Source organism: Sprattus sprattus (assembly GCF_963457725.1).
Source record: "Sprattus sprattus genome assembly, chromosome: 1".
NCBI classification, from domain to species: domain Eukaryota; kingdom Metazoa; phylum Chordata; class Actinopteri; order Clupeiformes; family Clupeidae; genus Sprattus; species Sprattus sprattus.
The window spans coordinates 52019180-52043775 of NC_137920.1; the positions used below are offsets into that span (position 1 = coordinate 52019180).

At 43.4% G+C, this 24596-nt stretch overlaps 1 protein-coding gene across 1 annotated transcript; it reads right to left on the minus strand.

Annotated features, from left to right (window-relative positions):
* Window positions 1–4925: 4925 nt before the first annotated feature.
* On the minus strand, window positions 4926–22069 carry ankfy1 (ankyrin repeat and FYVE domain containing 1). Its single transcript, XM_080852553.1, has 25 exons — window positions 22054–22069; window positions 19801–20008; window positions 19361–19479; window positions 18956–19091; window positions 17877–18000; window positions 17247–17396; window positions 16925–17090; window positions 16595–16799; window positions 16291–16359; window positions 15955–16157; window positions 15623–15720; window positions 14991–15201; window positions 14719–14817; window positions 14289–14442; window positions 13887–14055; window positions 13456–13574; window positions 12875–13031; window positions 12349–12549; window positions 10260–10436; window positions 9901–10048; window positions 8163–8253; window positions 7543–7667; window positions 7281–7427; window positions 7053–7143; window positions 4926–6901 (listed from the first exon to the last, which is right to left on the minus strand). Exons 1-25 carry the CDS (start codon window positions 22061–22063, stop codon window positions 6766–6768), a joined length of 3513 nt encoding a protein of 1170 aa, XP_080708679.1. The 5' UTR covers window positions 22064–22069; the 3' UTR covers window positions 4926–6765.
* Between the last annotated feature and the right edge of the window lie 2527 nt (window positions 22070–24596).

The window sequence follows — 24596 nt, forward strand, 5'->3', positions numbered from 1 at the left end:
TACCCCGATCCTCGTAAGTACAGTGCACAATATTCATTCATCCTTTTCTCTCAGAAAAAGTGGGGAGTTGGAGGGATTGCTGGGGATGATTTCAGAAAGTATATATCATAAAGACTTTAGATGTGTGTATAGGTTGAAACAATAGCCCACAATGTAAACCGTAAGTCCTCCATTTGTGGCCGGGATTCAATTAGAAGCCGGGCTTCAGATAGTAGTCGGGGTCGTGGTCCATTCAAACAAATAAAGGCCGGGCCCCGAATACAAGCCGGGGGTAAAATAAAGTAGCCTATTACTGTAGCCTACCAGCATCAGTCCTTCGGCTCAAAGTAGGCATCACAATTTAAGTGAATGCATTTCACAAATAGATGTTCTCCTCATGTTTAATATTATATTATGTAATATTGTTGGCTAATTTCATGGGCTGTTTGCAATAAAAAAAGAAATTTCCCCACGTAGGACTACTAGGCGAATGTTTAGCCTAAATGCACGTATCGTATAGCCTACTGTTGTTTATCTGTAACGTTTTAGTTGGCTAGGTTACTTTTTCCAGAAGGGATCATAAAACAGTTGTAGACTTACGTAACTTTGATATTAAATTCAAAGAGATGGTGTATGCTGATTGACTGCTGAAGAACATTCGGGAGAAAAAGCAGCAAAGAAGTTTGACATTGACCCGAGACGAATGCGATAGGCTACGACTAGCAGGTGGAGGTAGAAAGAAAGTTAGGCTGGATATCAAACCAGGTCGTTGAATACATTTTTTCAGTCCGCGATAAGCATAATAGAGTGTCTAGAAAAATGATTAAAATCAAGGCTTTGGGAATCTTTTTCTCCGTGACTGACAGTGGAGACCATCCCAGATAGCAAATCATTTTGGCTTTGTTTTGGTATACATATGGCCTCTTTGGGCTTCTTTTGGCACATGAAAAGCTCCCTCTAAGTCTTTTGGGCGATCTGTGGCTTGATTATGATCTGCCATAATAAATAAAGGGTGCCATGTTATTCTGGCTTAGTTATGGCTTATGTCTGGTTAACCAGACGAATTTGTGATGAGCGGGACCGCATCTCATGACTTACGGGCGCGCTTTGGCATCTCTCTGGCTTGCCAAAAGGCTGCGCAAACGCCGGGAATTTTGAACATTTGATGCACAGAGAAGAGCCCCAGCTACACATTACACCAGCTACACTAAGGTAAGTCGCATTTTGTTCCTCTTTTAAAAAGTTATTAGACATTATTATTGCTCACATCAAGATACTCATATTCGTTTATCTGTTTTAAATGCCCGTCATGCCCTCCGCAACGTTACATTTAAATAGCCTAATGTTGGATTTGCTATAATTCAGTGAGCCGGTCATTATTTTCCTTTTAGCTATTTTTAGTGGAAAAAACGCCTAGCTAGCATTTAACGTGCATAAAGGCATTTTAGATGTTAACGGTGCTCTAAGTCTTCTTGCGCGGTTTCTAAGGTAAAACATTTTTTGTCACCTATAGTAAACATCTCATCACAGTCCTCTAGCTGCCTGTCCTCTGAATATATATATATTAAAAAACATTTTTTTAAACGGTGTCCGTTGTCAGCCCTGGCTTAGTTATGGCTTAGCCTATGTCTGGTTAACAAGACGAAATTGTGATGAGCGGGACCGCATCTCATGACTTACGGGCGCGCTTTGGCATCTCTCTGGCTTGCCAAAAGGCTGCGCAAACGCCGGGAATTTTGAACATTGACTAATTCATGATTGACTGTCACGCACTGTCCCATGCTTAGGCCACTTAGCGCCTCCATGCACGCGATTGACGCAGCAAAAATGAAGGAGATACACATGCACGCGTATCTCTCCCCCCCCCCCCCCATCACTGTGTGATGTCTTTCTGCTGAAACATGTGTCCTTTTTTTGTGGATTTAAAACTGCTTTTTAAAACTAAATGTTTTGTTTTTGTTTTTCAGCTCTTCTGCGTGAGGTGTTGACCAACAAACAAATTGTTATGGACCAGCAGAAGACCATGCTCCACATGCTCCAGGACCTCCACAAACACACCTTCGTCCGGAATTGGTGAGCTGCTTTTGATTTCTATAAGAATCGTACGCTGAGTGATTTATCAAACAATGGTACTTTTATTTTTGATGCATAATGCCACTGGTTCTTTTATAGGTCATCACTCTTGGATTGGCGGGGGGAGCCGATGTAAAAGACCCAGTGTGGCGAATATTGAAACAAGCTATTAAAAATGACCTTGCCAAAAAGATTTCCTGGCCAGGGTTAAATGGCAAAATAGCATTTGAGAAATTGCAGCTAAAGGCAGTAGTGATGGGTAAGCATTTAAACTGTTAATCACTGTTTGTTCACACACGCATCCTGTTCTAGGCTCTGATCATTTTTTCCAAAGGCTCCATAGGGATATCAGGCTGAAACAATCATTCAACTGTCAGACAATTATTTTCTTAGTAGAATTTAACAGAACTGAACTCAAAGTATGTTTGCAATGTTTCTGTGGAAAACACAAAACCCACAGAACCCTCACACCTATCTTCGACATGATGAGTTTGTTTGGCAACGCTTACAGTTGGAACTTTGCATAGTGAAGAAGATTGAAGCATGCATTATTTCTGTTTAAATCCAGTTACATCTGTTAAAATCACTGACACTGAAAACCTTTTTTGTGTATGTCCTCAATTTCAGACGCAGTGAGGCGCAACCCCACCTGCTCGACCGCTACTGATTTAGAGATTGCGGAGGCTGTGAAACGATGGTTTTACTGGGCTGGGGATAGGGAGGGCGGGAGGAAAAAACGCCAGCCGGCTCCCAACCAGGAGCAGCGAGAGTGAATTGTAATAAAAAAAAATATCAATTTAAAATATATTGTTTCATTTTTTTGTGCATAACACACACAGAACACAGTTTAACCATGTAACTTCATATATGAGCCTAGAATACTAGGACATTAAAGGTTTTTCCATAAAACCACATAAATAAATAAATAAATAAATAGGAACACTTTGGGTCAGTTATGGCATCACTCTGGGTCATTTATGGGGTCACTTTGGGTCAGTTATGGCATCACTTTGGGTCATTTATGGGGTCACTTTGGGTCAGGTTTGGCATCACTTTGGGTCATTTATGGCTTCTTTTTGGTAAGGTTTGGGGGGTTTTGGCATCTATTTGGGATACTTCTGGCTAAGGTTTGGTATTCCAAAATTGGTTTTGGCTGGGTTTTGGCCTCCTTTTGTTTTTCTTTTGGCACGCCTAATTTGGCCCAAATTTGGGCCGTACATCATTCCAAAGCTTTGCCAAAATGGCATGCCAGTTTTGGCCCAAATTTGGGCCATAATGATTTTGCTATCTGGGTAACTCCGATGTTTATTTTTTACGTTGACACATACCGCACCTAAAGCGCTACACGATGTGCAGGAAGTGTTGAACGCATATATGCAATGAATTAGATTAGCCTACTGCAATTATGCCCATTATTTAAATAATACAATTCTATAACAGAAGATAAGTAAGAAATAAAGGCCTGCCCCTAATACAAGCCTGCCCCAAATAAAGGCCGGTGCGCTGTGCAGCCTAAGTAAATAAAAGACCCGGCCACAATTGGAGGATTTACGGTAATCATGTCTAATATTATGTTTCTAACAAGAGCAATCCGAGATTTCTGACCTCCAGCGAGGGTTGACGTTGATAGTAAAGCAAGATCTAAAACGTTTATCTGAACAATAGCCCAAAGTCTACATTCATTGTAAATTTCATTAAAATCCGGTCATTGGTTTTCGAGAAATGTCACTTTAGGTGTGAAAACAAAGATCCGGATCCAGATTGGGGATGTCCCAGGACCAAGATCCACCTCTTGTGAAAATTTCAGAAAGATCCGCCCAGTAGTTTCTGAGAAATCTTGTCCACAGACAGACAAACAGACGGACAAATAAATAAATTAACGGACCCGATCGCATAACCTCCTTGCTAATAAAGTTGGCAGATCCTTGAGTACACAATGGGGCAGTTTTATGACCTTGGATATTTTTTTTGTGAAATGAAGAACAGAATATGAAATGGCTGCCTTCACTCCCATCTTCATCTCCCTCATCACTTCCCATCTCTGCCAATCCCCTCCCGCAATGCATTCAAAATAAATAAAAAAATTAAACAATTATATGGTGGTGTATTCTTTCTTAAAACCACGTGTACATAACCACAAAAATTACTTTTATAATGACGTAACATAACATACATGTGACAAGTACTGTACATTAAACAAACTCATTCTCTTGCACAGCATTCAGAGTTTTGGGGAACAAGTGCAACTTGTCCAATTAATAAAATGTTGTGTGTGTGTGTGTTCTCATTTCCCTCTTCAGTGGCTCTGCCATTGGCCAGTGGGGAACCTGACACATTTAATTCAAAATGTAAACATGGCAGTGTTGGTCTGTTTTCCAAGTAGGTCCTGACGGGTTAGTACAGTAATGCAGGGCAGCTGTTTCACATAGAACAAATAGGCTTCTTGGTTCCTGAAATGTTCTGGTTCTCGTCAAACTGAACAGTACCGTTTGAGTTAACCTCTAAACAAGGTTGGAAGGCCAAAAGTAGGTAAACGTGTTTCTATTCCAGACAGTCTGATTTTAAGAAGTTGAGTGTTACTTATAATCAATAGCCACAAAGTACATTAATCAATTAAAAAAATACTAGCAAAGATCAGATCAGAAATGTTATGTCATGTAAAAGTCTGATGGATTGCTATGCCCAAATCAGTATGAATAATTTCAGTTTCATAAAGAATTTGTTCTTGGTGCTGCTGCCATAATCATTTAAACTGACTTCAATGAAAGAAATCAAAGATATGAACATGCTTATTTCAGGCTATTTTTTTTATTCTTATGACCTTTATGTAAAGTTGTCCTCCCTTTCTTGAAAAGGATACTAGAGGAAGCGACAGGCTATATATCTGAGCATACAGATACGTTACAATACAATGTGCATAAAAGATTAAACAATGTGCATAAAAGATTAAGAGGCGAGATTTAGGTTTGTCACATAGACAAAAAAGCACAAACTGCATTAAGTACAAAACAGTTGTAGTGGTCAAAAATATCATACATTTTATCTGTACAATTTAACAATACCTAGAGCGGACCATAGACTGATCAGAAATGTCAAAATGTAATTTGATAAAGTGCACCTGTTCAGCTCTGTCGCGGAGAAGCATTTTAAAACATGATGATAGGTCAGGATAATATTTGAATTTATGCAAAATCAAAGTACAAAAAAAAAAATAAAGAGTAAGATTTCCCTCAACGCACACGTGTAGGCCAAAGACTGAATGGAATGGATCCTTTGGTGCCCTAGAAAGCAATGATCACAATTATGATCGAACACAGCATTGAGGCGGCTAATTAAACATCATGCATATGCATAGTAGGCATATCATCAAACTTTTTTGTTCCACCTAGGACAGGCTTTCACTTGAGATGTTTTAAAAAAAGAAACAAAACAAAATCTGCGGATTCCACAAGTACAGTTCTTGTTATCCACGTGGCAGTGGACTCTGCAATGGATCAGAACCCGACTCGGATCCGTTCCAGACTGTGCTAATATCTGGGTAATAAATATTGTAAATCATGAGGAAATGTTAATCATGTTCACAGACAAAATGCAGGTACAGGCTACATTGTCACGGTCCATCCTTTGATGGTAAAGGCCCTTTGAGCTGTTGACATTTTCTTTCACAGAGTAGCCTTTATACGACAAGACAGGGCTGCCACTTTCCGCTCGCTGTATTAGTGTTCTTCCACTTCACACTTAAATCAATCATTAATTAATTAATTAATTAATTAATTAATTAATTAATTAATTAATTAATTAATTAATTAATTAATTAATTAATTAATTAATTAATTAATTGAAATGGTTTGCATGGTTTGAAATGGTTTCAGAAAACATGTTCTTGTCCCTGAAAAAAGTATGCCTGGCCAAAAGAGCAGCAAGTTCCACCATCACTGATGTCATGGACCCAGATATTGGCTTAAGAGCTTAGGGTTTGAACCAGCAAATCACTCGGAACACTTGAAGACAGTCACTGCCCTCAGCATCATATTGGTTTAAAAAACATTGACCAAATTCCTTTACTTGGGTCCAACGATTCCCCTACAACAACTTCCTGCTACTCCAACTAATGTTGCGATGTGAAGATTTGTCCACTGACTGTGGTGCCATAAACTGTTTAACTATTTGAGCTCTACTCGAACTTGCTTGAGATGGGACATTACGCATTTCTGTCTTGCCTGCCCTGGTATGGGCTCTTTATGCAGAATGAATCAGTTATGATTTATAAATGCTTATATGTCAAACCTAAAATGATACTGACGTCTAAGGACTTGGCTTGGACTCTGGAAACAGTACACCTCCCCACCTTCCCTCTCTCATCTGTAATACTTATAATACATGACCACGATCAATCTTAAGTTGATTACACGACTTGGTAACAACCTTCGAACCGCCTTCATCAACAAAGCCACTTTCTCTCAACGGTTCATTAGGTTGATCCTCAGATGATGGTGCACTTCTAAACAAAAGTACAGCTATAACATACACATCGCTTGATTTTTTTCTTCTCTCTGACAGACTGGAATAGTACAGAAGTTGTGGTCCAAATACACATATATATTGTTGTTTGTCCAGGTCGTCTTCATTCCACAGGTGCACATCACAAGTTAGTGGCAACCTGCCTCTACAACAGCTGGTGCCCTTCATCCTCGACGGCGGTGGCAGTGTGTGTTAGGAGGCCACCCCGCCCAGAGTCAGCACGTCGAAGCAGATGTCACACACACGCACTGGCTTGTTCAGATCAAACTTGATGATGGGGATCTCCTTCACAGAGCACTTGTGGCAAAGCAACCGTCCACAGTGGCGACTGTGGTTCAAACGGACACAATGGAGAAAAAAGTGGACAAAACAGAGAAGAATGGATGTGTTCACTATAATATAATATAAAATAATATATGATAATAATAAAGATATTTGTTTGCATTTTGTGTTTTACTGGACTTGAGGCAAAAGCTTACCAGTGATGTTTCCTCGTGGTAACTCCAAACTTGGCTACACACTCATAGCAGTTTGACCCATCACACCATGGGGGCTCTTTGGATAACATATCTGTATTGACAGTGGGAGAAAAGAATACTCAAATCACATTCTGAGTTATCTGCATGATATGACCACAAAGCACCGCACTGAACACGCCATGTTGCCCAGAGTACACTCGCAGAGTGTTACTGAGCCGAGAGCCGTACCTAGAAGGCGGAAGAGCAGCTGTTTGGTTGCCACCTGGTAGTTGAAGATGTTGGTGCCCTGGTTGTTGTTGACACCCAGGCGAGCGCCCGACCTCACGATGGCACGGCACAAATTGGCATTTCCTTTCATATAGGCTAACAAAAGAACTGAGAGGCACAACAGCAGCAAATTAACCTGTGATCAGAAAGGTTCTTCAACAGACTGTGAGAAATGCATCCATCTTGTCCCTCAGTAGGGACTGGCCACTGCCCTCCCTCCTACCTGTGTTCCCTTCATTGTCCGGTTTGTCCAGGGGGTACTCCGGCATGCACTCCAGGAAGAGCTCAAAAATGGCAGCAGCGTTCTCCTTCCCATAATGGCCGAGCACATGCATTGGTGACTGACCCCTAGAAATCAATATGCATTTAATACGGCTTAAGTACACATCTAGGTAGGTAACACTTGACACACATCTCTTTAGAATATTCCAATCAGGTGTTATTCTGGTTATATAAGCCGTCTGTTTTAAAAAGTACAGCTGATGCATGCTTTGTGGTTCCCCAACAGAACTGTTCAGTTCACTAGAACGCCACAGCCATGGCATTCCAGCTGCAAACTGACAGGTCATAATATTCTGTTCTGAAACATAGCTTTACTGTATCTGAAATATATCTCAGTGGACATTGCACATTTGTGATGACTAGGTTGAATAACAAAAAGAAACATGGTCAAAAGTGCAAGTGTTATACAAAATATGTACTAGCCGAAACAGATGAAAAGTTGCAGAGAGGTTATTTTCTACACAGCAGAGAGGAAGATGTTGTGAGTGTGATTGTGTGTCCGTGATTGTGTGTCCGTGATTGTGTGTGTGTGTGTGTGTGTGTGTGTGTGCGTGTGTTTACCTGAGATTGTAGGCCTCCGCATCTATGTTGGACTCTGTAAGGAGCACTCGTACGTTGCCCAGGCGACCATGCATCACTGCCAAGTGTAGGGCTGAGAACAAGCACGAGGAAGACGAAAGGAGTGAGCGCCAGGAAAACACTTTCACAACACCACATCCATTTGAAATGATCACTCGCACGTTGCTTCACAGGGACGACCACACGACCAGTCAGGTTCAACACTGATGTTGCCGTGATGTACCATTTAGGGCTGGGCGATATGGAAAAAAACATATATCACGATATGGATTATTTTATATCACGATAGCGATATATATCACGATATGCCCTCTTGCTTTACTGGATAGGGGTGTACTTAAAAGTGTGATCCATCACGACCTGTACCACAATTACGCAGATTGTACTGAACGTTTCCATTGAATCTTTAAATAGTAAGATTAAAACAAAGTGCATGACATTTAGTCCAGTGCTTGTGACTTTTAGTGGTTCTTTAATGTAGGCCTACCTTCAGAAGATAAATCAAGTTTAATTTAATTAAAAAACTTTCTTTTCAATGTTTGTTCATATGCTATAGCAATAATGATGAGAAAAACATTTTCTTATATGGCCACGTATAAAAATAAGAAAATTAAGAAGTTGGCCATTACACATACGCCCCATTGACCGCTTCAGCCCGTTGGTGCAACAGTGAAGATGGTCCTGTAAACAAACGCAAGTAAACGATGGAGCTGCGTTTTATCTGGATAAAAAGCATATTAGCGTTTACATTTCCCAACCAATTTCATTTTTATCTTCAAGGGTTTATGATCTACGTGGAGTACCAAAAAAAAAACTCCATGCTACTTAGAATCTAGATAGTTAAGCTATAAACGCCAAATACACATATGCTATGTCTATGATAATCGCTGCTAGATGCTCACTGTTCTTGTGCTCCCACAGCTCCTTCACTTTTGAAATACTGAAAAGAAATCTAAACTAACGAAATAGTGCATCTTAAACTACAACTATTTGACCATCATTGAGAAAAATGGAACAGAATCTGCTAATAAATGGCTACACTTGTATTATACTCGTATTATACGGCTCTCCAAAATGTTCAAAAAAGTTCCGTTGATTTGAATGGGCCACCCCAGCATTTGCACGTCTGTAATGTCTTGATTTTCACTGCTGCAATAAAGTAATGACGCTGTCATTAGCAATGGGTGTCGATGCCCAATTGTATAACAGCGGCTGTGGTTACACCTTCCTGCAGCGCGTCCATTATTAATTTTTTTTTTAAACCAGAATTAAATTTCGCGGGCTCTCACCGTCAATCATGTCGCAAGCGTATGATGCAAAGCAGCGTAATGTAAAGCGGTGTCGTGTCGCAAAACCACGTTCTCTAAAATGTATCTTAATATTCTTTTTTTACAGTTGTATAAACTTAGAGTTTGCATAATAAGAAAAGCAAAATGTTATATTAGGATGTGAAATTATATTAAAATGTATATTAGCTGTAATAGTGAAAAAATAAGTTTATCACGATAGAAACGATAGAGGAGAAAGGTCACGATAGACACGTTTCTATCGTCCTCACGATATATATCGTCATATCGCCCAGCCCTAGTACCATTGGTACAGCTTACTCTCTGACGGTGTCACAAGATCAGTGGCTGAGCAGACACACACACACACACACACAGACACACAGACACACAGACACAGACACAGACACAGACACACATGCCAGGGCACTCACCGTTGTTGCCGTTCTCGTCGACAGCAGCGAAGTCCACGCCGTTCTCCAGCAGCACGGAGCAGATGGTGGCCAGGTCCTGCTGGGTGGCCAGGTGCAGCGCTGTCTGCCGGTGTTTGGTCAGCTCGTTCACTTTGGCCCCGGCCAGGAGCTGGACATGGCAACACACACATCCACAAAAGAGCCAGAGTTCAAGCGTGAGCCAGGAGCTGGACATGGCAACACACACATCCACAAAAGAGAACAGTGGGGGACTACACTGAGACACCTCCAACAGCGGGTTCCACTTACAGCACAGGAAGGACATAGAGGGGGACTGAACATGAGAGGTTACCCAAACACACAGCGTTCAGGAGGCTTACCAGATTGCGGACGATGATCTCGGAGCCGGCCTGCACGGCCAGATGGAGCGGAGTGAGCTTGGCGGCGTCCTGGACTCTGGAGTTCACGTTGGCCTGGACGCTGATGAGGAACAGCACACTCTCGATGTCAGAGTTCTGCACCGCCACGTGCAGGAAGTTGCGCCCCTTGTTGTCCACCTGTACAATAAACAAGTTTGTGTGTGTGAGTGGTTTACATTTACATTTATTCATTTAGCAGACGCTTTTGTCCAAAGGGACGTACAAGGGAGAGAACAGTCAATCTACGATCAATAGAGACCTAGTGTAACAATAAATACTATTTTACATAAGAAATAGAAAAAAAGTGCAGGAAAGTAACTGCTGTAAGTGCAAGTTAAGTACTAGTGCAAGTTAGGAAGGAAGATGCTCTCTGAAGAGTTGGGTCTTCAAGAGCTTCTTTAAGGTAGAGAGGGACGCCCCTGCTCTGGTTGTGCTAGGCAGCTCGTTCCACCAACGTGGAACTACGAATGAGAATAGTCTAGATTGCCGTACTTACAGCTAAGCGACGTTCATTAGACGGTTTGATAGACAGAAATCCACTTAAACCCAACCTGTACAATATAGGAGTTTGTGAGAGGGGTTTGACAGACAGAAATCCACATACAGGTGCATCTCAATAAATTACAATACCATCAAAAAGTTGATTTATTTCAGTAATTCTTTTCAAAAAGTGAAACTCATATATTAAATAGATTGTTTACACACAGACTGATTATTTATTTTAATTTTGATGATTATAATTGACAGCTAATGAAAACCCAAAATTCAGGATCTCAGAAAATTAGAATATTGTGAAAAAGTTCAATATTGATGACTCAATCTAATCATCTAATTAACTCAAAAACACCGGCCAAGGCTTCCTGAGCCTTTAAATGGTCTCTCAGTGTAGTTCAGTAGGCTACACAATCATGGGGAAGACTGCTGACTTGACAGTTGTCCAGAAGACGATCATTGACAGCCTGCACAAGGAGGGTAAGACACAAAAAGTCATTGCTAAAGAAGCTGGCTGTTCACAGAGTGCTGTATCCAAGCACATTAATTGGAAGTTGAATGGAAGGAAAAAATGTGGTACAAAAAGGTGCACAAGCAACAGGGATAACCACATTTTTGAGAGGATTGTGAAACAAAGCCCATTCAAGGGAGATTCACAAGGAGTGGACTGCAGCTGGAGTCAGTGCTTCTCAGGTCCAAGTCAGCACAGCCATCTACCAGGAAGTTTTAGAGCACTTCATCATTCCCTCTGCTGACCATACTATGGAGATGCGGATTTCATTTTCCATCAGGACTTGGCACCTGCACACTCTTCCAGAGGTACCAGTACCTGGTTTAAGGACCATGGTATCCCTGTGTGCTTGATTGGCCAGCAAACTCGCCTGACCTAAAACCCATAGATTCTATAGGGTATTGTGAAAAGGAAGATGCGAGACAACAGACCCAACAACACAGAAGAGCTGAAGACCACCATCAGAGCAACCTGGTCTTCCATAACACCTCAGCAGTGCCACAGACTGATTGCCTTCATGCCACGCCGTATTGCTGCAGCAATTCATGCAAAAGGTAGCCCCGACCAAGAAATGAGTGCTGTACATGTTCATACTTTTCAGTAGCCCAACATTTCTGTGTTAAAAATCTTCAGTAATATTCTAATTTTCTGAGATACTGAATTTTGGGTTTTCATTAGCTGTCAGTTATATTCATCAAATTTAAAAGAAATAATCACTTGAAGTATATCAGTCTGTTTGTAATGAACCTATATAAAATATGAGTTTCACTTTTTGAATAGAATTACTGAAATAAATCAACTTTTTGATGATATTCTAATTTATTGAGATGCACCTGTAAATGGGGATCTGACGACAAAAAGGAAACACCTGAACCAGAACAGATGGCTTCAGAGATTCAGATCAGTTCAGCTTCTAAAACATGACATGGTAGCCATCTTTACGGCCTCTTTCTGTAAATAGCCTTGAATGCTAAAATTCACTACATACAAATATGGATGCTTGTCCGGCACACACACACACAAAAACACACAATCACAAAAACACACCTGCTCAGCAGCTCCTGCCTCTCGTTTGAGGATGGCCTCGGCGGCCTTGTTGTTCTTGTGGGTCATGGCGCAGGCGAATGGCGTCATGCCCTGGCGGTCGCGCAGGTTGAGCCGGATGTCCGGGTGCGAGATGAGCAGCTGGATGATGATGGCGTGCTGGTTGCTGATGGCCACGTGGATGGGCGCTCGGCCCTCTGCGTCCTGCACACGGCAGAGGAACACAAGAGCAGCGTGAGGCAGGGAGAGCGTATTCTATCCAGTTCTATTCCATTCCATTCTGTGTATCAGGTCAACAACCAAACTATGAAGAGTATTTCATTTATTCATTTCATTAGTGTAAGGACACAATAAAATGATAACCCTGGAGATCTTGAGACGTTGCAGAAACTATTTCCCTGAACAGAATGTAATAGACAGTAAGAATAGAGTACCAGTTATCCCCTGCGACCGCTTCCCTAGCCCCCTATGGAAGAGCCATAGTTCAGTAGCTGACAGTACGTGTGACAGACTAAGCAGCGCGTCTGACCTGTGCGTTGACGTTGGCTCCAAACTCCAGAAGGCACTGCACCACCTCCTCTAAGCCCCAGGAGCCGGCCAGGTGCAACGGACTCTGGCCGTCACGCGCCTCCTCATCGCCCTCACCGTTAGGGCCAGGCTGCCGAGGACTGTTCACGTCACACCCACTGCACGTGCAGACACACAGACACACAGACACACACACACGCACACACACACACACACACAGACACACACACACACACACACAGACACAGCCACACAGACACACACACAGCCACACACACAGACACACACACATACACACACACAGGGGGGAGGAGGAGGGGGTCAGGGATTACAGAAACTATTGCAATAATTATGCCCCAGTCTGCCATACTCAAACAGTGGGGACAACTCATCGAATCTTCCCCATAGGTCTCGGTTTTGCTGAATTACACAGATCCCGACATCAAGGAGCCACAACAGGCACAAGGTGAGACTCAAACACCTGACTCAATCAATACGCAACTTGTAACAAGAAGTTACATTTTGGTGAACTATGCAATTTTGCAATTACTACAATACAATAATATGAGGATGAGCACTGACCTGCGAATCAGGAAGCAGGCGATCACCTCGTTGTTCTCGTCTATAGCTCGATGGAGCAGAGTCTGCTGACACCCTCCGGGTCCTGGGCTCCAACAGGTGGCATCACAGCCATGTCTGACCTGTCGGGCGGAAACATTCAAAGCTTTAACCAATGACAAACTACCAGAGAAGTGTACACACACACATGCACACACACACACACACACACACACACACACACACACATGCACACGTATACACAAACACAGACACAGACACACACAAAGAGAAAGACATAATAAGGGCAAAAAAAAAAGACCCTACTTCTTCAAGGCAAGCGCAACTACATGAGCTTCACGACCATCCCATCACCCTAGTGATGCATACACTCCACAAACATCACCTCTAACTTCACCACAAAAGCCTAGAGCCGCTGTGGGCATGATCCTCACCAGCGTCGAGGCGATGTCTTCCAGGCTGTTCTCCAGGGCCAGCCACAGCGGAGGGTTCCCCTTCTCGTCGACCACAGACATGTCAGCCCCGCGTGTGCACAGCGCGTCCACCACTAGAGGGAGCTGGTTGCTAATGGCCAACTGCAGCGCTGTCTGCCCATCCTTGGTTCTGAGCAAGAAGAGACGGTCACACTTCAGTATTTTTTTACTGCTCACTTCACAGTATGTAAAATGACCAGTTAAAGAGGATAAATACGAGTAAGGCCACTAAGGCGATCTGCCCATGCAGACGAGGCTCTCGACCTCTGCTCCATCATTCAGTAAGAATCACATAAACCTGTCAACAGCGAGAAAGAGCAGGGCCACTGGTTGGCTGGTCCCATGTTCTGATGCGGTTTGTACCTGACGTTGATGTCAGCCTGGTGCTCCAAGAGGAAGAGCGCGCTCTTGCTGTCCTGCCTCTGGATGGCCATGTGCAGGAGGGTCTGCCCGTCTGACATGGGGTCGTTGATGGCCGCCCCCGAGCCCAGGAGCTGTGCTGCGATTGTGTGCATTCCTAATGACGCCAACAAAACACAAGCATGGTTCATGTACGGCTCTCTCAAAAATGTACCTTCAAGAGATTTATTTGACCTATTTTTACAACAACAGTCATAATAGTTCTTTGCTCACTTCAATCATTTAATGGTAATTTTACTTCACTGACATTTTATGACGCGCTTAAACTAATCTACAGTCATGTGACGATCACATAACATCCAATGGTTACTGACTACTTCTTGATCTGCTTCTGAATTTGAGGTTTGAAACGTTCTGTTAAAGGCCGGTTTACCTGTCCAGAGGGCGAGACCCAACACGGTCTGATCCTTGGAGTCTTTCAGGCTGAAGTCTGGAATGATCTGCAGGTTGTTGGTGGCATGGAGTGCGTTGGCTGCAAGTCAGTACAAATGTTTGTGAGTAAGGCCCAAATCAGACAAGACACATTCATGCTCAAACATGCTCCAACAATCATTGTGTAAACCCAGCAAGACGTGTTCAGTTTTGTTCTTGATTAAAACGTCTCTTTGTAACAGGCGCATGTTGGGGAACAAACCCGAGCCGTACCTTTCTGCTCCAGGATGACAGACACTACATCGGGGTGGTTGTGGACGATGGCCATGTGGAGGGGGCTCTGGAGGGAGACGCCCTGGCCCCGCTCCCCGCTGTCGGGCACAGCGCTCTCAGTCTGTAGGTTGGGGTTGGCACCCTGCTGGAGCAGCTCGGCCGTCAGGCTGGCCAGGCCACAGCGGCAGGCCGTGTGGAGCGGAGTCTCTCCCTACGGCATGAGGAGGAGGACAAAAAGGCAGGCTTTTAGCCATGCTGTGCTAAGACAAGATACACAGCAACAAATATCCAGACTCCGGAGCTAAACAGTTGTATTAAGTACTGGAGCTATAACCAGACTGCTAGAAAATACGTAAGAAAAAGTATGTTTTTGATAATATTCTGTGAAGCGAGGCAACATCAGATTCAGCTTGTTTTCTGGTTATTCTGATATGACACACTGTGACAACAGCATCAAGGTCACAGGTCCAGCTCTGAGGAAGGGGTGACCTCCTTTCTGAATATTTGCACAGAGTATACATTCGCTCAGTCTTTTTTGCTCTGGACACAAACGCTAACTTGAATACCTAAGCGAGAATGTAACCACAAATGCTCCTCGGCTGCAAACCACTGAGCACTGGGAATCTGCTTACCCATTTATTGGTGTGATTGACCTTTGCTCCATGGGTGGCCAGGAACAGAGTCGCAGCCTCGTTGCTGGCAAGAGCCGCCCTCTGCATGAGACAGTTACCTAGGAAGACAAGAGACAGTTGGAAGACTATAGGGAAAGAAATTGGGGTAGCGGCAGACACCATGAATATAACCTTGAATCCCAACCTAAAAATAGATCCTGATTTCTTTTTTTTTATCATAACACTCCAGGTGTTATTTATCATAACTGCAGACAACACAGGAAGACAAGATCGTTTTGAGGACGTGGTTAAGGGGGGGCTTGGGGGGAGGGGGGCTGGAGGCTCTGCGATACCTGTGGCGGAGTCTGGAGCGTCAGGGTTGCTGCCCCTCTGGATGAGCTGTGCGGCGAAGCTGTTCTCGTCAAACGTTGTGCCGTTGACCACCGGCGCACTGTCCTCAAAGGGGTTGACGGAGGGGTCAGAAGCCATTGTGATGTACTGAAGCGCCAGCCAGAGAGCTGTGCTCCCCTCGTGGTCCATCAGATCCAGGTCTAACCTGGGGGAGAGAGGGACGAGGCAGCGTTAGGCTAGGGAAGGCAGCAGTGCTCTGTGTCTGTACGGATGAAGTAAATGGCAGTGGTTGTTACTCTGGGGTCTTTATTGAAGGGTTGGGGTGAGGAGGGACTTACTGTTTGCACTGCAGGAGTTGCTTGAAAACAGGCTCGTTTCCTGAAACAACAGCTTCGTGCAAAGGGGTTCTGGAAAAATGTTTCAACAAATGAAACTGTCAATTCAGGGATGGAACTTCTGCTTTTTAATAAGCTATGTGAAACTCATTTATAAAACAGCTAACTATGAAAGCATAAAAACAAACCTTATTACTATTATTCTCATTGGTTGACTATTCAATAGATCCCCCGTAAAGGAGCTACATCATCTTATCCCAGACAAATCACTGACGTCTTGATTAAGGGCTTGAACTACATTTCCCACCTGCCCTTGCTGTTTTGCATGTTGGCATTGGCTCCGGCCTTGAGCAGCGCCTCCGCGATGCGCGCCATCCCCTTCATGACCTCCTCATTGTGTTTCTTTGGGCTGAAGGAGCAAACCAGGTGCAGGGGTGTCTCCACCGCCCCCACCGTTGCCGCGTTGACCTGCGCCGAGTGCCGGATCAGGAAGATGGAGGCAAACTCATCTCCTGTGGATCAAGACAGAGTTATTGTCAGGAGCATGGAAGATCATGCATTCCACATTCTCTGGTTCCAAACATGCAACAGACACTCTGTTCATGGTGAGGTTCCAGAACTCAACACTGGTTCCTACCTCTTTGGATGGCTTTGTGCAGGAGGCTCCAGCCACTCTGGTCCACCATGTCTACGTCTGCCTTGTTGTTGACCAGGGTGGTGGCTATGCTCTCCAGCTTGCGGGACAAGGCCAAGTCCAGAGCCAGATCTCCATTGTTGTCAAGCTCATTCAGCTTTGCTGGTAACTAATAACAGGAAGATTCATTCCATGTCAGATTCATAGGACTTTCGTCAGTGTTCTCCACATCATAAAAACACAACATGTTATATTATAAAAACTTCCTATTTTGACATGAAACGGCGAGTCATGGCGGATTTATGTGGAACCCAAAACCACATACCTGCGAGTCCATCTCGATGAGGTAGAGGAAGACCACGTCTTCGCGTTCTACCTTGATGGCTTTGTGGAGCGGGTACTCCGTCTTAGACTTGATCATCTTGTAAAGCAGCTGGGCGCTCATGGTCGTGAAGTCCTCTTTCCTCAGGTCATCCTGTAAGTGCATAAGGCACACAGGCAGAACCCTTCAGTAACGGCTTGATCTCATTATGCTATGTCACAGTGAGAGCACCATTTCATGCTTGAGTCTGCCACTTTAGTCATTCCTCAAAGCTGCCGGGGTGGGCACATTGTACACCAGAAGTGAAGTCACTGTTTGACTGCCAGTGTCGCTGTGCTTTGCCAATCCCCTGGGAATCCTATTATCCTGTCAAACACATTTAAACGCAGGTCTAGCTAATGGTGATGTAAGACTTGTTTCAGCCTTCTTAGAAGTCAGGAGTCATGCTGTGCAACATCCGCTGAGACATGAAAAACAACCTGAACAACTCACTGGCAGAATTTTCACTGCGCTCAAGAGCTCAACCCAGTTGACCCATATGACTATTTTAGATTTTGTGTCAGAGACATATTGAGATCACAGAGAGAGCGCATGGACCAGGTGGCTGCTGACAGACGGCACAGGATCACTCACCCAGTGACTGGCGATGATCTCCCCGCAGTAATTCATGAGCGTGGTGGCATCCAGCTCCTCTGCTGTCTGGTAGAACCGTATGCAATTCCTCACATTGACAGACGACATCACGCCTTTCTCACACCTGCCATACCATATTACAGGTTAATACTTCTTTAAAAAGGATGAACCCTTCACTGGAAGTGACAATGCCGGAGAGCGAAAGATGAAAAGCTCCAGACTGGAGAGTTCACTTTCTGAATAAGGTTGTCTCAATTCAAATTCTTTTAACACCGCGTAAGATTTGAAACTTGGTTTGACATGAAGGTCGTATTAAAATGTGTAGGACAAGGTAATCCTTATTCTTCAGGGAGCACAATCTCTCACTTTACACTAGCCTATCAAGATCCTATAATATTGCAGAATCATAATAATATTGGCAGCAATGTAGCAACATACATAAGGTTGAGGGCAAATTGCACAGCAAGTAGCAGGGGATTTAAGACTTGGTTCAGGATTTAGTTCAAACCCCTTCTCCCTGCTCAGTCCCTGCATCACCTCATTGTGTTTATCCGCATCACAGCACAGTAAAATCAGCCTGTTTATCACTAGGTGCCTCAATATGACCCGGGGCTTTTGAGGAGGTGGCTGACAGTGGCAGGAGACACTGTCCAAGATGATGGTCAATTTGACACCACTTCCCTCTCAACTGACGCCTCCACATTGAGGACTTTATGACGATGGCTGTCCACACTTCCATTCCCACTGCTAGAATTAACACTGCTCTGTTTACAGTTACCGCACCTCCAGAGAGGAAAAAAAAACATCCACTGGCATTTAGAAACTCCTATGAGTGACTATGAGTGAGAGCAAATTGGGTTGAAAGGTGCAACAGTCAGCATTCGCGTTAAGAAAGAAAAAAAGGGAAATTACAGACACTGCTCTAGCATCTGAAAGGCAAGATATCTTCAAAATATATCTGAGAATAACCTTTTAAACTGTAAGCCAATCACTGTTCCTATCAATCCTGCCTTAAAGCCAGTCTACCTATTGCTCCTTTAAATACTGAGCAGAGGGAGGGAGACAGAGTTCATGCCCACCTTTCTCGCAGCAGGTGCAGCTGGAACCGGTTTGCCAGCTTCATCAGGTCTATGAGGAAGGCATCATCTTCACTCAGGCCCAGCTCATCTGTGTAAGCCCAGCGTAGCATCGCCATGGCAACCTCCGGCTTGGCTTCTAACGAGCCAAGCAGTGGGGTGAGATTTGCATGGAGGAGGGAGAAAAAGGAGAGCAAAATATACAGCAACCATGACTATGAAGGTTGTTTATCAATCCAACTTCATACACTCAAAATGCGCAATATGTTACAATATTAAAACACCTTTTCTGCAGTAACAGCACTATTAAAACCAGCCTCATGACCCCTATGGAGATCAGAACAAAAACAGGTGTACTGTGAGTGCCTGCAGGGACAGCACCCTGAGCGGGCAGTGGTCTGCTCTTACCTGACAGGTCGAGTTCAGAGGTAGAGGCCAGGTTGGCCAAGCTCCAGACATCACTACGAGCAGCCAGCACAAACTTATGAGTACTAAATCTCTGGTCTCCAACCTTCACTTTCAAGTCACTGAGAAGAAACCACACACATCATTAACAATGGTTATATAAACCAAACAACTTTATTTACATAACTTACACAATACTACAATTTACACTAATGAGAAAAAAAAAAAAATTCCTTCATATACCCGGACAAGAACACCGGAAAGAGTATTACTGATGCTGGATACTATTAAATTACAAAACAGCACAGTAACAAAACTACCCTCTATGAATGTGAAAAAAGATGTCTCACTGTCCTCCACAGCAGTGTTTATAATCCATCAAACCCACCCATGGCCAGAAGACCCCAGAGGTAACTATGGAGACCTCTCGGCACGAGCCTCACCTGTACTGGTCCTGCTGGTAGAGGTCTGCCACGATGGCCAACAGGCGGGTGATGAAGGAGTCCCCGGTGGCGCCGGCAGAGGTCCCCGGACCTGAGGCCTGGGCCGCCAGCACGGCACACTGCCGCTCCGTCTCCACCAGCTTCTGCTGCATCTTCACGTACTCCTGCCGGAGCAGCGACAGGTGCTTCTGCAGCTTCTGCACCTCCTCTGTGCGAGCCAGTGAAGAGAGCAGAGGTGGGGGACACACAGGGACAGAAGAAAGGTCATTTGGGGACTGTGAGGGGAAGAGTTGAGGGTACTACAGGACAGCAGACCTTGCCAATGAATGGGATTGAATTCCTAAATGGGAATACACCCAAGTATCCATCCAGCCAGTAAATCAGTTAAGTATGTCATGAACTCTACTTAAAGAGGCTGTATGTAGGAGTTAAAGGGATAATTATTTCAAAAACCAATCTCATTAGGGTGCACACTGCAGGAGCATGCCAGCACTGTTTATGGTTGATGTTGTTAATAACAATAAACATCTAAAATACGAGCGATGATGGTTTACAGTTTATTCAACAGCAGATGGTATCAGTGTGAGTACACCCATTCTCCCTGTGGCTCCCAAAGCAGAGCATAATACTAGCTTGGCCACTGGAGGTTACATTCACGGCTGTGAATCAAACGGCATTCACCACGCAACACGCTTCTTGGCTGGGAAACATCTGCAGAGAGGATGAAGTTTTCGCTCTCATAAGAAAGTGATTCATGTCTTTCGCACAACCTCTGCCTAGGCAAATCAGAGCTCCTCTCCCCTCCTTGGCTCAACTTCTGAGACACTCCAGCTTCCTTCCCCTTATTTTTGTGGGCTTATCCCTGAGCGCCAAGCTGTTTCCACATAGTGCTGAAGAGGCAGTTTGCCATTGCCCGCCCTCGGCAGTGGCCAAGTCTGATGACTGGCTGAGGAAGTCACTCCCAACCACCTGACTTATACTCCACAGGAAAAGCCTCAATAGTGCAAAACAGCAAGTTGTGCGGTAATGTGACAAAAGCGAGAACTATGAGTGAAACAAAGAAGGCCAATAACTCTTATGCAACTTTCATGAATACAAATTTAATTCTATCCTGCAAGAAGACCTCAACAGTGCAATAAAGGTTTTTTTTTATGAGCATAAGAGAATGGTAGTCACCTGAGTGGTGGGAACAATGAACTCCTAAAGCAAGTTTGAAAAATAATCTTAAAAATTATTGCCCGATATTTGGACAATGCACAATCTATTTTCTATTTTCACAATCTATGAGAAAAGTAGGCTGACCTCTTCAATGCTTGCTCTTTGGACAAAAAAAACTATAATAAATAAGAGACTGTATTCAGGAATAACTCCTCACTTTAAAGGTGCCAAAAGAAACTCTGAAACATGGTGATTCTTTCCCTTTTGCAAACGGTAGCCTGCTGGTGATGGAGATAACTGATAAAGTCAACGGAAACTTGTGACAGTGACGAGTCAATCTTGCAAGGAATTCCTGAAATCTCAACCCAACAGTGAAGAAACAATTTTACAAGAGTAGACTCTGAATCCGTTCCCTTTAAAGTAACGTAGAGTTGCATGGCCAGTCTAATATGAATAAGTATCGACTTTATTTGGTCTATTTTGGTCTCTTTTGTTGAACAGGTTGTTGGAGGACACATTTAGTTGACAAACGATAAAACAAGTCGGTTTAGGCCTACTAACTGCAGACAATACCGTAATCAACAAACCGAAAAACGTTGGGTACAACTACGTTATCCCCAGGTGTCACATTATTTAACCGATACAAGTGCATGTTTATTCAAAATGCATCAGATCACACACTGTCTAACCAGTGTCTCAAGGGCGACCTAATTTAAAATGAACACAATTGACAACCACAACACTGTAGCGACGCTTCAATCATGGTACCTGGCGTACAATGTGACTTAAAGGTATTGTATGCCATGCGCATTTAAATACAACCATCTTAGTATAGAGCCACAAACCACCCGGCAAATTAATAAGCCACAGTACCACCGCCCAACCCACCACTTGACTGACAATCCTAACTCAGGAGGTGAGCTTGAAAAAAATTATACAAAAACGATGACGCCGAAATAAACAAGAATTATTATGACTATTTCTATTCGACGCGTTTAAGTTTTCATTACTCTTCATGTAGTCGATATAAACACTCAATAACGCCTCGACAAAGACAGCTTGGGCGTGAAAATGTGAAAGAAATCAGTCACATACCTTCCGCCATGTTGGATCCGTGGCTATTCACCCTCTATCGCGAGAGAACGTAGTCAAGAATATTTGGGCGGGGCGAGCAGCAACTCATCACACAGAAACACTCCAACCAGAGAAATTCTCTGCCCGAACTATCGTGGTGTTGAGAAATATGGGTGGTGTTCAGCTGGATAGTTTTTCATGTGAAAACGGTGATGAGTTTAAAGAGGACCTATTATGATGCATTGTGCATGTAAAGGTTCTGCAAACTCTCTCCCACAGAAACCAGTTGTTTTCTCAGCTGCCTGAAAAGCATTCATGCAAGTCCATTAATTTTTCTCTGTTACAAAATGACGCAATCTTGTAACACAATCCTTATTACCCGCCTACCACACTGAACCCATCGGAGGGTGGGGGGGTCTTAGGAGCTCAGACAGAGCATTTCAGATAGAGGGTGGATAGAGATGGGAAAGTACTAGAAAATGCTTTTTTGGATCATTTAAGCTCTTTAAGCCTATGACAATGGCATTGACTAAGGCCACAGGCACGTACAACCGGCAAGCGTAGTAGTTTTGCTTAGACGTGAGACCACTCAAAATTGGATGAGGCCCCTCACCAACAATGCTTGAGTTCATGGGATGTAAAGTATCATGTGGGTCATCCTGTTTCATACCTTTTTTTATTTGACCTCTCACATTTCAATAATGTTTATGTGTGTGTGTGTGTAATAATTGCACTACAAGGAAGGTATGTTGAAAAGCAGTGCCGGTCCGTGCATTTCACGACTAGGCCTTCAGCGATGTCCTACCTACGATGTTAAACTGAGTGAATCCACCTCCTAATACCATCATTATGACGCCATGGCTCTCGAACTATATATTTATACAGAAAGGCAGTATAAGTGAGCATTGCATCACCTTAACATAGTCGAGTACAACAGACTTTACTAATATTTCCGGAGCATTTAAAATCAATACACCCGTATTAACAATACATTAAGAGTAGTAAACTCTCAGTTATATGATCGCTTGGATATTACTGTCACAACTTAAAAATAAAAGGCGATTTTCAGGGATTAGTCTACAAAGTTTTATTAAGTCCACCGAAAGTAGCCTATGTGAGCTTTAACAAGTTTGTCCACTAAACATCGCATTGTCCCACCTGCAAAGCAGTTTCATTAAACTTCCCATCCTCACGATATCCAGTTTTTCTTGAAAGTTCCGTCTTGAAAATGGCATTGTAATTGTATCAAAAACTGGAATTATCAAGTTGGTGTAAACTAGTTTATTTGAGTTGGTTAATGTAATTATATTTAGTCTTACCAATTGAAACAACTAGCATAATAAGCATCGAAACCGATGTACGTCGTTTTCGCATTAGCCAGCTTAACTGAGCACTGAAGCACTGCACCGGTCTGCCTCAGTATCCAATCAAACGACGTTTACGTGTCACGTTCAACGCGAGGAAAGAAATCTTCCGGGCCTTCTAGAAGGCCCAGTGTCGCCAACTCGAAATCTGATTGGTTGTCACAACTGTCTGTTTCAGTTCATTCAACTTAAATGAACTGAAACAGCCAGTTGTGATAACCAATCAGATGTACACGGGCCTTCAATGTGAATTCTGAAGGCCTCAGGGAAGATTTCTGTTCTCGGGGAAGGTTTCTCGGAGCGTGGCAACACATGATAGCTGAAATATGATTGGATGAAAGCTCTAACGTAAATTAACAACGCTGGAAGCTATGAAATGAAGATAATGGACTATGGGGAATAATTTAATACATATTTATGAAAAGAAAATATTATTTATTTTATTACATTTATTTTCTGATGATGTTTAGGCCAGCAGAGAAGGCCTTGAAGGCCCTGACGGACCACCACTGTTGGAAAGAACAGACAAGTTCAGGAAGGGCTGAAGTGGTGGTGGGAAAGTCATATCTGGATGCCCTGAGCTGGACAGTACAGACATCCCTAAACCATACCGGTGATGGGTTGATAATGGAAACAAGTACTTGTATGTACTAGTGTGAAAATCTGTCAGATTTAGTGAGATCTGTGAAATTCATTGTCACGTAACTGAGAATGTTTCAAGATAAAACACGAGACTTGACGGGTATGGTTCATGCACAAGCATACAGACCCTGAAAGTCATATTCCATATATCCTTTCCAATTATATATCCCATATAACAAACTACTTATATTTGACTTTCTTCGTAAACAAAATGGTGAAGTGACACATTACATCAACCCAAAATCAATGAATAGAACCCCAACAGAAAAACAAGCAATTGGAACTAAGGACAAAATTTAACCAATTAATCAAAAATTAACTTCACACATGGCACCAGCTGCCATGAGACACTTCCACATGTAATTTTGATGACACACACATTTTTGCTGAGTCAAGATTAGCAGGAAGCCAAGCCCTTTATGATTCCTGCGGGGGTGGAGGACTGGGTGAGCTTCAGTTAGGTGGTCTGCTCCGTTGTGTGTAAACAGAGACGGGTTCAGTGTCAGTAGGCTTAGGGCAGTGTTCTTGAAGTTAATCATTTTTGGAACCCTAAAGTGA